We start from the raw sequence: 15,155 nt of genomic DNA on the forward strand, positions 1-15,155 counted from the left end.
ATATTATATTGAAGTTGTTCAACTTCCATTCCACTTGGATACTGTTACATGTAGGCTAGGGGTTGTTTTGGCTTTCCTGAATTAGTCTTCTACAAAAACTTGTCTCCTTGTGTAAATCTTCTTTGGGAGGGCCATCAAAATGTGGCTAACCCATTATCTTACACCATATTTTTTATTGCCAGTTTATGTTCACTACAAAAATATTCTCTATTTATTCAAAGTGTGGAATTTGACCTATAATTTAAACGATAATTTAAATCTTAATAGGTCAGAGAGTGCTTACTATGGGTTCTCTTCAAAATGTTGACTCAAAACATGGAGGAAGTCAAATGGATGAGCCAGTTCATACAGTGCCTGCGGGTTACTGGTGGTGGTAAGGAGATCCCAGCATAGAATGGCTTTTGCCTGGTACGCAGCATACAGGGAGTATCTGGTTGAGAGAACAAGAAAATGCAGTTAGAGTTACAGTCACTGATACCTGAAAATACTATTTAAAAGTGTTCTAGAACTCTCTAAAATAAACTTGTAAAATAATCCAGTACAGACCATTTAGAGGGAAGTGTAGTTTTTAAAGTTCTCTTAATTTCAGGACACGGTTCGGCAGTATTCTTCGTAATAAAGATGAAAAAACCTGTTTCTAACCAAGCATTCAAAGCCAAAAGACGAGAAGGCTGCAGTCAGTTCAAGTGCTGTGTGAGACAAAAATAACAACCTCCGAGCGTCAGGTTTTCCATTCTTGCCGCCCCAGGTGAATGGGCTGTTTTGTGGCGCGTTTACTCTGCGGTGGCAGGGCAGGCCGGAGGAAGGGAGTGTGCGTGGGCGCCGCGAGGGCCGAGTCAATGCCCGACCTTGTTGCGCGGCTGTCGGTGCTTGGAACGCTCGGGTGGGCTGCCTCAGCCTTGCCAAGGATTAGCTCAGCGCGCTGCTTTGGCAGCAGGTTCTCAAAACAGACTTTTCACAAAGTTCATTTTAAAAAGAACAAAAACCTATAAGGGCAACTATTTTGAGGGCCGTTTCAACACTCACCTTCAATTTCTATAACTTCCCCTATAGCTTTCTAGTCTGCATATTTAAAACCAAACCAACTTTGTAATTTGTACTTTTTGATTTATTTTTTCCTAATTTCGTTTAACACTATTTTCCTTTTTAAGTTGCAGATACATGTTTACAAAACTCCTCTAATTTTAGAAGCCCTTTACAGTCTAAAATGTATGTTTTCATTTGAGTTTGGTGAAACAGAAACACCGTGGACTGAAGTGTGTTCACTTCTAGAGCCTCAATTACCAAGGTGGCTTACGCATGTCCCTGACTTCAAGGGTTGATGTAACTACACTGTATTTACTTTTCTGTTGCATATGAGCAACTAATTACTATAGCACCTCTCACTTCTCATAGTATTTCTATTTCAGTAGTCACAAGCAACTTTTAAATATGAACAAAAAAAAGCATAGCACTCTGTAGGCTGTACAGAACATATGTATTAACCAAAAAAACAAGCACCCCTCTGTCTCTCCCATCTACTATCCTGAGCACAAATCACTTTTTTTCTAATCAAGGGGTTGACTGTTTTCATTGTATTCCGATTCCTTCTTCCAAGTCTCCTGTAGGCTGTTGTGCAAAGAGACGGTGGACATAAGAGGTGGGTATAGAGTAGGTGCTGTGGGGAGACAGGTTTTGATGGCTGGGGAGATGTTGAGAAAGGAGGAGAGATGAAAGGTCTCATGAAAAGCTCTGTCACTCATTTTCTTTAGCTAATTTTTTTTAATTATCTGCACCTTTTGGGAGGTGAAGGATCTGAAGCATTATAGGATGATAAGTCTCTGCTGACTGACTCAGGAGGAGTTCTCAAAGAATATGGACGGTAGAAAACAAGATTTGTAAAGCAGTGTGTTGAACAGTTAATGCATTTATTTTTTTTTTAATTTGAAAAAAGGAAATAGGGAATCCTATAACAAGTAGGAGGGGACACAGAGTAGTGCCATGCAGCAACTCTGCCAGTGATACAAAATCAGCATTGCAGAACAGCGTGCCGCGTTGTGGGGGCTGCCTGTACACTACCACAGCACGACTGCCCGTTCAATACTGCGAGCACCTGTTTGGCAAATTCTTCACGCCGGGGTAACCGCAAGGTTGATTGCGGAAGAGATGGATTGCTGCGAGAGGCATGCCAGTGAACCAGCTGTGGAACTGAACCTGCTGTTCTCGCCATGGAAATGCAGTGACACATCTCTAGTCGAGGCTTTCGGATGCGACAGTTTGGGAACCCGGTTGTGGCCCCGGCACTTCTCAGTTGTTGTAAGGGCTCCTGTTTGAGACCCGGTAACTATCCAGGGATCTGATTTGGTGAAGCCAAACTGGGCACTTCAGGACACTTCGTTACTCTCAGCAGCGTGCTGCAGTCTCCCAGACGAGCCTGGCTGGCCCTCGGTGCGTTCGTGCCAGCGCAGCGGAGGGAGTGGGGATGATGTGGCCGGCCGTATCCAGAGCAGGATGATGTGGCTGTCTGCAAACAGGGCAGGGCCGCGGCAGGCACCGTTTACGTCGGTTTGCACATGAACCGCACCCAAAGGGTTGAGGTGTTTTTCCTCTATATCCTCCTAAAGCAAAATGAAACAGTCCAGCTTTTAACTGCCGGAGGTTGGAAGTCAGCTGTGTAACTCGGTGCTGGAAGGCAGCAGAGAACACGAGGCGTGTTTAGGGGCTGTTGAGAGGATGCTGAGAAATCCGCTGCTGCTTGGCTGTTAGTTAATGCTGTACAGTCAGGCTGTAATCGCTGATAAAACAGCATGGGAAATGAATCGGCATATGTATCGGATCTGTTTCAGCAGGTGTGCTGTGAATGAATGTGAAAGCTCACTTTCTTAATTCTGAAGGTGCAGTCAGTTAATAAACATTAAAGTTTAATTTTCAGACTAAAAAAAACGGACAGCAGCTATTCGGATAGCAGCAAATATCTCTAGTTCTTGTGTGCTATTCTCTGACTTGGCAAGAAAAGAGGCTGTTACTAAATCAATATGAGCTATTCTGGAGAGAAGGAAGTTTTTATTTTGTCTGGCACTCCATGTCCCTTTTGCATAATAATGTATGATTAATTATTCTTGTGAGCTGCTTGGTTTGTCTGTGGCCAGATCTAGTTATTTATTTAAACTGCTGTGATGAGCAACAGCAAGAAATTGCTTATCCCTCTTAAATATATTGTAGTTAATAAATATATTGGTTAAATATTTTTTTATTACTGCTCTTAGTTAACTAACTTCAGAACTCTATGAAAGAAACAAATATGGTTGTCTGTTTATCAACAGGCCAAGTTCTCATAGAAATTTCAAGAACACACAAGAAACTTAATGACAGTCTAGAGGAGAGTGTAAGTTAAACAATTTCTTTTTTTTAATTTACTTTCCTTTTGAAATTATAAATTAGTTGTGCCAATTTCTAATAACCTTTCATTCATTTGCTTTTAAAGTTCAAAAAATTTCATAAAGAAATTATATCCGAACTGGAGAAGAAAACAGACCTGGATGTAAAATATATGACTGTAAGTACATTCAATTCTAAAACTCATATTTTATTTATCTGTTCCTAGGCAAAAATTTTTCAGAAGTTGTTTGCTAACAATTAATCAATGTTAGAATTGAGTTTTAGATATATAAGCATGGCAAAATTTTTCATGCTTGTTTTGAGTTAAAAAGGGAACCGATGCATGACAATAGCACTTTTAAACTAAAGTTGAGAGAGGCAATTGCCGAACTCATTTGATGTGTATTAGCAATATCGCATAGATTTTGGTAATGCTTTTCAGTCGCTTACCCAGTTACATGGCTGAGTGCGTTATGAGATGTTTTAAACACTTTGATTGCAGGCAACTTTAAAGAGGTACCAAACTGAACACAGAAGCAAATTAGATTCTTTAGAGAAGTCTCAGGCTGAGCTGAAAAAAATCAGAAGGAAAAGCCAAGGAGCACGAAATGTAATGAAATACGAGCATAAAGAAATGGAGGTCAGTGTATTGTCTCAAGCTATTTGTTTCTTTGTATGAGAACTGGTCAACAGAAAATGTTAAGCTATTACAAGTCACATCTGAGTCTGTTTTAAAACTTCATTTCTGAAGCTTACCACTATTTCTGTATATGCATTGTTATTAATTAATACATGTAACTCCTCTGTAAGTTGTTTGGCAGCAGTTAAGCTCTGCAGTCTCAAAGAACACGCACTTTTGGTTCCTCAGAGTTGGTTTATATGAAAGGCACTCCTAGAGTATGTATTCCAGTTGAAATCAAGCTCTGGACTGCTCTGCTGTATGTATTCAGTCTTCTGCCTCAGTTTCTAGGTTTCATCCCTTGATCTCTACTTGACTTTTATTTATTTTTTTAAGTACCTCTGTCACTACACCTCAGTGCAGAGGTTTACACAGGGAGTCAGCTATGCCATGCAAATTTAGTAGTAATTTCCGATAAATTAATTTCCCAAAGTAGGCAAATGCCAACTGCTGTTATCGCTTATTACCTTTCCTACTGCTCTTAAAACTGCATCGCCATCTTGAGGCGAAATAAGAAATGGCGAGGCAATGACGAGAAACTTTTAAGAGTAAGTCATATTCTGGTTGTCATGTGTCTCTCAAAATACTTGCCGTTGATATTTTTATTTGCACAACAATTTTATTTCGTGGTAGCTTGTATATTTTTTTCTCCACATTTTTCTGATTTAATTTTCTTTTCAAATAAAGCTTTGTTTATAACAAAGTACAGTAAACATAACTAGTACTAGCCTACCTTTCTACCTATCTTTTAACCTATGCTCGTAACAGTTCTTTTTTGTAAAGTATTGGACTGAGAATTTGAGGTTTGCGTTTAATCACAGTTTAGCCATGAATCCTCATAACCGCAGACAGATCTAGTTTAGTCTTTATAGTAACTGATGTTCCCCTCTCTAAAATGGAGTAGAGATTCATCATAGGTTTGTGAGAGTACATGTAACTGCTCTGTAGCAGACGAAGGTATTCAGTCCAATTAGAACACCTGTGGCCTTAAAACTGCTCTGCACATTTACTGCTTTGATGTCATATTCTTATTCACTGCAGGCAGCATTTTATTTAGCGGCTGAAAGACTCTTTCTTGCTTTGCTTCACCTCCTCCCAGCCCCGTGCCATGAGGGAGGCAGGGGTGTGCGTGAAAGAGCCGTGGGAGCAGAGCCTCCCTCCCCCCCCTGCCTTCCCAAAAGCCCTGTCTAAGGCTTCTGGAGTTTGCTTCAGTAATTGGATATAGTATCAAATAAAACTCAGACTGTGATTATTTGGGGCTTTTTTTCCTCTTAGTATTTGGAAACCGTCAGCTCTCGGCAGAGTGATATTCAGAGATTTATTGCAGAAGGCTGCAGAGAAGCTCTCCTTGAAGAAAAAAGAAGATTCTGTTTTCTGGTTGACAAGCACTGCAGCTTTACCCAGCACATACACTTCTATCACATTCAGGTCAGTGTTGTGAGTGTAAACAGAAAAGAAACTCCTGAAACCTAATCATATAGTGTCTCCTGCGGTATGTAGATCAGACTGCCATCAAGAGCTAAAATAGCACTTAGAAACACTGTAGTGCCAAATGAGTGCTGTGATCAGGTCATTGAAAATGTTTACATTGCGATATTCTCTTAACCGTAGTGTAGCGACAATAAAGGGTTACTGTAACTTTTTAAAAATCATATATTAAGAAAAAAATGCATGGACTGATTGGGTATTTCCAGTATCTGACCCTGAAAAAGGACAGTCTCTTTCTACAACGTATTATTTGTTTCAAAGAGCTATGACTTATGAAAATCTTTGAAAAAGTCTTCCATTTTGCTGGTGTTCTCATTCTAGTATAATGAAAACTAACAAGTAGGTCTGCGCAATTTTATGAAAAAGTGTATCTTTGACAAGTACCTTTTAAACTTGGATGCAGTGTGCGGACTTCCTAAAATCCAAGCTGCCGGGGTGGCAGGAGATCTGTAGCGATGCCACCAAAGTGCCTGAGAAAGTCAGAATGATGATAGACGAAATGCAGACACCTGGTTCCACTCCCATATCGGGAACTCCACAGCCCTCACCGATGATAGAGAGAAATAACACGGTACGTTCGTTGTTCTGTGATGGTAAAAGGTTCCCTCTCTTAAATGGGAGCAGAGTGGCTTCGCTAGCTTCTCTTGTACCGAAGCATTTGGGGCCGAGTCTACACTGCACCTCTGTTGGAATATACTGTGGTTGGGTAGGAAAGCAGAATCATTACGCTGAAGCTCTGCAACTGGAAAAATAGTGTAGTGGGCAGAAGTGCCTATCCAGACGAGGCCCCGTTTTCAGGCGGGTGCCTAAGACTTCTTCTGCAGAGCCCAGCCTCAGAACTACTCCTGTTCTAACCATTCCATTTCCTACATTCTGATCTGTAAGTAATAGTAATTACACGCTCAGTGGTTCAATATAAATAAAATGTTATTTTCTATTTTTTTTCTTTCTTCCTTCCTCCCTTCATGATTCTTATTAGTGTATTAGAGTACAGATTCTAAATTCTACCTATTTGTATGTTGTGTCACCATTAGTTGTTGAATTTCTATATTAGTCAACTTTTTTAAAAAAAAAAAAAAATAATCTGGGGATTGTCTAGGTGTAACTGTGCTATTTGTGGAAAAAAGAGCTACCATAGCATTCCCACTAGCAAATGTTTATCAAGGGACAGAAGCCTCTTACAAACTCTTCTATCAGCAATTTTATAGGAACGTGAGGACTTTCTGATGGGTCTAAGTATGTATTGTTTGGGAATATTTAAGCATTGCTTTCTAGAATTTAATGTTGCAAATAAGTTGTCACTGTCTCCTCAGTGTTGTGATAGTGTTGTTCTTGTGACTCTAGATTGGAAATGATTTTTATCCTCATCATGAAAGTGCATCAAAGGTGCCCCCCGCTCCTACAGGTAGGGCATACACCAGTCCACTAGTTGATATGTTTAACAATCCTGCGACGCTTCCCAAGACATCTGAAAAACTGAACTCGGCAGGTGAGTGTCCCTTTGTTGCAAACTGTGTAAGTGTAAATGTCATACTATAGTGTGCAAAAATATCTCAGGACCCCATGACTACTATGATAATGTGAATTCCAGGATGTATAGAGGCGTAGAAAATGGTCTTTACAAAGTATTTACATAAGTTACCAAACAGGACAAATGTGTTGTGAGAAGCGAAGAATTGTTTGCAGTAACATAGAGGTCAAGATAGGTAGATTCTGTTTTAATCACGTGCTGCGTGTCTCTGATTAACCCAACTCAACTGCCGTTATGACTTCCAGTCTTATCAGAAGAATACATCCTATAATATTGAACAAGATACATTGGAGTGATTATTTCGGTGCACACAAATAAACATAAATGCCTATTACAGGCTGGCTTTGGTCTCCTTTAAGGACATGTGGCAGTTAGGGAAGGATGCACATCGGACGAAAGGAGCACAGTCTCGTTTTTCTTTCCTGAAATGTAAAATCCTATTAAATTTTTTCTTAGTTTCTAATATATTGATTTTGTTACTCTCTCTGCTGTAGGGAAGGAAGGGAAAGAACTAAGCCTAGATCGCAACATAAGAAATGCAGAAGTCTTCAATGTGATAATAGCAATTCCAACATTTCTTCCTTAAAAATGTGTTTACAATATATTGTGCTGGTCAAATAACGTACAATTTTGAGACCTCCATTAAGTTGTCTTCTGGTAACCATCTAGTACCTGCAAAGTGCCAAGGGTCTGCAGCTCTCACCAGTTCTGTTGACGTTGACTGCTATAGGCACATTTGAAAATGAAGTCTTGGAGTTTATACGCAGTTACATTTTTTTGAATGGAAAATTTTCAAAGGTCTTTTATGGCTGTGAACATTTAACATTTTTCATGCCAAAAGAGGAAAGTAGCAAGTTAAAACTTGCGTAACTTTTTATGTCTGTCGATTCAACTTTATTGTGATGGGGGTGTACATAAATGCGTGTGCTATTAAGAGCTGCATGGTGGTAAGAAACACTGGCAGATAATCGAGAGCTGTGTAAGTGGAAACCAGAACAGTACAGAGTCTCAGAACTCAATCTGCACTTGAGTATTCCTTTATCTGCTTTTTGTTTTTCCTGTCAGACTACTAATTGTATTTAATTTTGTTAGTGTGTGGCTAATTTTTGCTTTTTTTGCCTTTTTTTTTTCCCCCTTCTCTTTTTGACAGAGAATTCAGATGATGCCAGTTTATCACGTTCAACTTCTGTTGCCACAGGACTAAATATAATGAAAAGGCAAAAAGTAAAGACAATCTTCCCACATACTGCTGGAAGTAACAAGACGTTGCTTAGCTTTGCACAGGGGGATATCATCACACTTCTTGTAGCTGAGGAAAAGGATGGCTGGCTTTACGGGGAACATGACTCTACTAAAGTGTAAGATAATCAATCTATTGCCCAATTTGAACATGAAGAAAAACATGTCGCATCAGATTTTGATGGCAGATATTGGTAAATGGTTTTCCACCTCTTTTGCTGGCTGTCATTGACTGAGGACTTGGAGTCTTCCTGCAAGATACGTCACTGTGCTTAATTTAGGGAGATTTTGTACGCTAATTTGGTATCATCAGAAATCTTGTCTTTGAAGTTAAATCTAAGTTCATTGAGTCCACTGTTTTGTGCAGTGTTGTCTTCTGAAATATCTATCCAGTTTTATATAATATGAAACTGAAAAAGCCTTTCCCATTACAGAAAGGGATGGTTTCCGTCGTCGTATACCAGACCACTGGAAGAACCAGCGGAAGAAAAAGCATTTGTCCCAGTGCCAAGGTAACATTTTGGGTGGGACTTGCAGAAATGCCCAAACTTTCTCTAACATTTTTAATAAATGGTTTTTTTCTGCTCACGATCTTTGTTACTCCCTAACATACAGGGTAAATACGCTCTAACAGTCTGTAGTACGACTGACACCTTCCAGAGCCAAGAACTAGCTTCACCCCGACTTTATAATTTAGAGTCCCACAGACTTCAGTAGGATTGTACACCTTTATTAACTTTCAGCTCATTCACTTTTGTGCTTTCCTGGAGCTAAATATAAGTGAGAGATGTATTATAGGAACTGAAAATGTTATTTTGGGGTTCTGTCTTGCAGCCCCGCACCAATCCGAAGTATTAGTTCTGTAAATCTTGTGGAAAAAGGTGATGTTGTCCTCCCACCGCCAGACTATCTGGGGTCTTTACAAACAGAGAAAAGAATGGAGCCTTCCAAAGGTACTACTGTTAAAACACCAACTGACAGACCAGAAAATGCAGGTCCGGTAAGTAACCAATACCATGAATCCAAATGCTCTGCCCTGCCTACTACTCTTGACATACTTAACTGAGCTCTTAAGTGAGGCCCTGGAACGTTCTACCATAGCTACTTGTTCTTGACTTGAGCAGCCCTTCGGCACAGCTCTCATCAGGGGCACCGGGGGGTGCTGCCATTGCAGTCCGTCTGCAGTAACGGGAAGGGAGGAGAATTGGTTGAGGTATGACTAAGAGTATACTAGGAGATGTACTCTACATAGCAAACTTCTTGGGAATGGAATCTGTGAAACACTAACTTCTCACAGGAAGTAGTACAAATCCATCACCTTAAGTAATTTTACAGCTACAGTGGGATGGGGCATTTAGGGCAGCATAAACTCGGTATTCAGGAATGCTTTGCGCAACCCCATGACAGTCGGTGTTGGGTTTGTGGATGTCGCTGGGGGATATATGTACTAACAAATGTCTATGTTCAGCAAAACCACAGCTGAGTGGAAATACATTTTTATGAATAGATAATGCCATATAAAGCCCGTATTTCTGCTATTAAGTCAGCAGTCAAACAGTGATTCAAAATGAAGACTAATCTCACCCAATTAAGCAACTACTAGTCATCTTTCTGCTTGTTTAAATAATGTTTTGCTGATGTGTATATCTGTCTAGTGGTGATAAATGTTTTGGAGACTCTTCAAAAAGCCTCTTAAAGCAGAGATCACATTTTGATGTCAAAAAAACTTCCTGTGATTTTATATATGTATTTAAAAAAAAATGGTTGTCACTGCTAAAATTGAGACTGTACCAGAGTAAGATGCAAAGGTCCATCAGTATGTACCATAGCAAACTAACTTCTCAGAGGTCAGGAATCCTATAGTTGGCTGCCAATATCTAAAAAAATTACATTTTATTATTTATCAATACAAGTAAAATATTTTGTAAATCAATGTAACATCTAAGCAAATTTTCGGTTGTCCTGACAGATATTTTTTCTTCCTAAGTAATCTGTTGACTCATATAGTAGAAATTGAAATGGTCTTTGTAAATTTTTACTTTATGGGAGTAAAATTAACTAAAGGAACTGAAAAATCAGAAACTGGAAGTTTGTTGCATCACACTTTGATTAGTGGTGAAAGAGTCCATTTAAGGTCAAAGGGTGACAGAATATTTATAATGGTACTCCTGTAAAATGGAAAGGCATCGGGAAACAATGGTCGTCTTCAAAGAAGCTTCTGCTCCTGTTTCATTTAAGTACACAATTAGGATGACTTACAGAGCTTTAAAATCACTAAATCTGTTGAATTGCCTCGGTGTCCCCATTCTGTGGCTGACTGTCCTCAGGCCGGTCTCAAGAGTAGTCACAGGGTGGTTTTGTTTGTTCTGTGGCATCAGTTCGGGGAGGGGGAGGGGGGTAGGAATAAATGTGAGGCTTGTGGACTAACGTTCTTGAACTGAAAACCCAAGAGGAATGGTGGATCAATGGTAGGACAGAACTCTAATTAGAACAGTGCGTTCTCCTTGGAGGCCAGAATGGAAGCCTATAGCCTCTTAGGAGTGGACAACAAATACATCTTTTTTGAGATTCTGAATTTCCGCAGGGAAAGCAAGATTAAAAAAACTAAATTAGGAATTCTGGAGTATAAAATAATGACTGCTCTTGTTGAGGTACCCCATAACTCATAGCAGTCACCTTTTGACTGTGACCCCACGATTCTTCTTACCTGTAGAGGAGGGTCACTGCACTTCCACCCAAGTGTTTTGCTCCAAAGTCACTACTTCCATTCTTCTGGAAAGTTGCAGGGTGTCCTTGTCCTTCCTGTTTCCATACCAGTCACCAGCCCTCACGCCACCATAAGGCTTCAGAAGGAAGCTCAACACTTTACCAGGCTGGTTTGTAGCTGCATACAGAATTTACGTACATGTAAAACAGTATGCTTACAGGAAACGATTTATCGAGGCATCTTACTTTTGTTTCAGAATGCACAGAAAAAAATAGCTCAGGACTTCCAGAAGAAAAGATGAGGAATGGTTCTTGCAAGTTAAACTGATCACACAGAGTTATGTAGGACAGTACTAAGGAGAACAGTATCAACTAAAAAAGACTTAGTAGTTGATGGAGCTTTGAGGGTTGGTCTTCAGTAAGAAGTAGCATGTAATTCGGGCATTCTAGTTAATTTTAAGGGCTGATTAGGCCTAATTCTAAGGTCTAAGTCTGTTTATGACATGTACATGAGCAATTTCATTGGAATCGCAAGTCAAGCACGTGCTTAAGAACCCTGAATAAATAGATTTCTTCACCTGCATCATGGTACTGTGAGCAGGGCAGCTAGGAGCTACTGATCCAGCAGGCGCTGTGCCTGAGAGGAGAGGCTCACGGCCCTTCTGCCGCGGTGGAACTGCAAATACTGAAAACAAAATGGCCATACAGACCCAGTGATTGGTGCAAGTCGAGCTGCTGCATGTTCCTGCTTCTACATGCAAGAATGTATATTCAGACTTTCACTTTGAACTTTATCTGACACCTATCAGAAGCAATGCAATTAGTTTGCAGTTTGAAATATGCCATTAAGTATGATTATTAATAAAAGTTAGAGGGGGGAAAAATGTATACATTAACTGTTTGCCCAGACTTCTTTGTAGCCCAACAGGCTTGTGAAGGTAATATTGCGCCACACACTGCAGCTGCGCTGGGCTGGAGCGCCCTGGCCACCTTTCGGGTTAGCCAAACCTCACAGGGATGAAATAAACCATGAGGGCAGCGCAGTGCCCACTGTCACGACATAAACAAGGCTTTTCAGATTGTACGCTTACACAACAGCTTTGTTATAATGAAATATTAGCAATAGATATGCAAAATTATTCTGCCTTTTGTATCACTCCCATACAAACAAAGCAAATCATGTACATACATGCCAGCAGCTGGTTTCTTGCCCTTTTTTTAACTCGCCACCACTACTCACAAAAGTCACAGGCGATACCTGAAGGTTGTACTTTGTAAAACAACAATAGCTAAAAAAACACCTAGATCAGAAATCTGTCCTTACTTCAGGCTTTTAATACTTAAATATCATAGAATCATAGAATGGTTTGGGTTGGAAAGGACCTTGCAGATCATCGAGTTCCAACCCCCCCGCCATAGGCAGGGACACCTCCCACCAGCCCAGGTTGCCCAAGGCCACCTCCAGGGATGGGGCCTCAACAGCCTCTCTGGGCAACCTGTGCCAGTGCCGCACCACCCTCACAGGGAAAAACTTCTTCCTAATGTTCAATCTGAACCCGCCCTCTTCCAGTTTAAAGCCTTTCCCCCTCATTTCTCTGGCTGCTGCCATTTTAAACTTCCTGACTTTACAGTTACATGAAGCTACACTGACTGTGGCTCCATAAGCTCTGCTCCAAGCCTAGTTTTGGCATTTCACTGCGAGAACCAGCAGTTTGTAAGTTATGCCGCAGGAACGGTAGGGGGTGACAGCTGTGCTGTGAGTAGTTCTGGCCTTTCCCTTGGGGTTGATGGTGCTGCAGTGACATTTGTTTGATCCTTTAGCCTATAACATGCTCAGCTCGACCTCAGGTGATCACCAGTCTTAAATCCGAGGGGGGTGTTGGACACCACAAAAAACCCCACCAGATAATGCTAACACCATTTTAACTAATTTTGATGTTCTGAGATAATTTTCCCCTCCACAACTACCTCTCCACAGTTCAACTGAACTTCACAATAATTATTCTAAATGGCGAAATATTTTAGCCTGCTTGAATGAGAGGGGCTCCTTTCTGTAGCGGGATCCAACATCACTTGTAGGATGTTTTTGTAAATCTATGTAAGTATCTTCTTTTTCTTTTACAGAAACCTGATATGAACGGCATTATAAAACCACCATTTCTAAGGTATATTTTTTAAAGCTTTTACACTAATTTAGTTGTGTTGATTTTTGTACTGGCTTATATTATTCTATTAATTCTGAGGGGAAATAGGGATTATTTTCTTTCTTTCATTACGCTGTGCCTTTTCCTAGGCATTGCTAAAACATTATGGCTACAATTGGTTGCACGTTTCTTAAGAGTGGCAGCAAGTAAAATAAAACACACAGGCCCCTCTCAGAAAAATAAGTGTTTCTTCAGGAGTTTGACAGGGAGCAGGACTTAAACTATGTCTTTAAGGGTTAAAAACAGGCATATTTGAAGACTGGGAGCTGTTTAAAAGAAATTATCCAGATCTAACTGGGCGTTAACTTCCCAAATTTTGGATCACTGCAAAGTGAGTCTTCAGATCTAAGTTTGTTTTAAAAACTCAAGTTAAACTAAGAGTTGCACAGAATCCTTTAGTCTAAAACTGTAATTTGGGTGTGTATTGCAGCAAGCCTTCTAGTAACTCTGCATTTCTTTTCAGTGGAGAAAATCCTTTTGCAACCGTGAAACTCAGACCAACAGTAACCAATGACAGATCAGCACCAATTATTCGATGAATATATGGTCCAGACACATGTACTTCCTCCTTATAAACACCATTTTCAGTAATGACAACTACTATCTAAACTCGTTCTAAAAATGTATTTAAAAGTAATTACTGTACAATAGAATCATACTGGAATGGATTCTGATTTTTTTAAACCTATACTTTCTAATGAGTTAATCGCTTTGGGCTAATGTTTGAGCACTTTAGCTTGATTTTACAGTATGCCTTTTTTTGTAGTAGGAATTGTGAAAATACTGGAGCTAGTTTGGATACTTTAGTAAACCAATGTAACTAATAGCTCGCAAATCTCAATCTTTGGCATTCATTATTTGGAAACTGCAATGGTAAGTTCTAGAATATAAACCTGCATATGCCACTTACTAAATAAGAAAAAAGATTAATTTTTTTTTCTGAAAAGGACAATGTAACAACTGCCTTATTCCAGAATAGAGAATTGCCTGTATAAAGTGATTATATGTTATTTTGTTTAAGAAAGACACCCTAGGTTATAAATAAATATTTATCCTTTAAGAACAGACCATTTGAAATGCTTTGATTTATGTTCAGATAAAAATCTTCAAGTGTTAACAGAAAGCTTTTTTAAGTCTAATGGTTACTGTCAACACATTCTTCAATTACAATTTTTTCTTTAAAATACATTGTCAAACTTAAGTCATATAAGAAGTCATAATAAAACAGTGCCATGATTTTTTTCTCAAATGCTAATATAAAAAGCCGTCTTTGAAGTTATTCCATTACTGCAGCCTTTCAAACAAGAAAAACAGATTAAGTTTGAAAATTTTGGGTTAAGAAGCTATAAATGCTGGCATAGTGCAGCATCTGAGCTTTTAATTTGTCACAAGCAGGGTTGTACAACTTGTTACCTGAGGCTCAGCTTTTCCTAAATCCAACAGCGCTAGCTTGTCTGAAAGACTTCCCCTACAGTAATAATCATCTCAGAAATCAGCCTAGCGTGCTCACCCTGCATCAGCACTGGGTGCTCTATTGCTGTACTGTTCAGGTGGTATTTCCCACCTGCCCTATGAAGTCCGTATTGTGACAGCTGCGATTCATCCTCACTCTAAACCATTCTACTTTACACACGTAGTTCCTTCCTCCAGCATGGATATTCATTGTGGTGTGCCTGCTCCTACTACTCCCAACAGTGAATTCATGTGAAATGCCTTTCAGTTACTTAATAGCGAAAAATAGTATATAAGCATGTGATGGCTGCAGAGGTAGAATCCCCTTGCTCCACTTCCTGTTGAGTTCAAGACTGAGGACGTCATTTGCCATAGAACCCTGCGTAAATATCCCCTATCCCATTTTGGAACACCAGCTTTTCAGAAATGGAACCGACACCTGAGCCCCTTTTCTAAAGCACAGGAGAGACATAAGACTGTGTAAGCTTTCAATAATTCA

General features: G+C 39.8%; 1 protein-coding gene across 1 annotated transcript in view; it reads left to right on the plus strand.

Annotated features, from left to right (window-relative positions):
• Positions 1–14,271, plus strand: part of BAIAP2L1 (BAR/IMD domain containing adaptor protein 2 like 1) — a 39,979-nt gene extending 25,708 nt beyond the window's left edge. Inside the window, exons 4-14 of the mRNA XM_082490418.1 lie at positions 3,303–3,364; positions 3,464–3,535; positions 3,860–3,997; positions 5,312–5,464; positions 5,928–6,095; positions 6,869–7,013; positions 8,206–8,413; positions 8,729–8,806; positions 9,129–9,294; positions 13,125–13,165; positions 13,668–14,271. Of these exons, the coding sequence (XP_082346544.1) occupies positions 3,303–3,364; positions 3,464–3,535; positions 3,860–3,997; positions 5,312–5,464; positions 5,928–6,095; positions 6,869–7,013; positions 8,206–8,413; positions 8,729–8,806; positions 9,129–9,294; positions 13,125–13,165; positions 13,668–13,743 (1,307 nt within the window). The 3' untranslated portion in view covers positions 13,744–14,271. The remainder of the gene's footprint in view (positions 1–3,302; positions 3,365–3,463; positions 3,536–3,859; positions 3,998–5,311; positions 5,465–5,927; positions 6,096–6,868; positions 7,014–8,205; positions 8,414–8,728; positions 8,807–9,128; positions 9,295–13,124; positions 13,166–13,667) is intronic.
• Positions 14,272–15,155: the final 884 nt, after the last annotated feature.

This window comes from Vanellus vanellus (genome assembly GCF_965231255.1).
Source record: "Vanellus vanellus genome assembly, chromosome: 14".
In the NCBI taxonomy this organism is placed as follows: Eukaryota; Metazoa; Chordata; class Aves; order Charadriiformes; family Charadriidae; genus Vanellus; species Vanellus vanellus.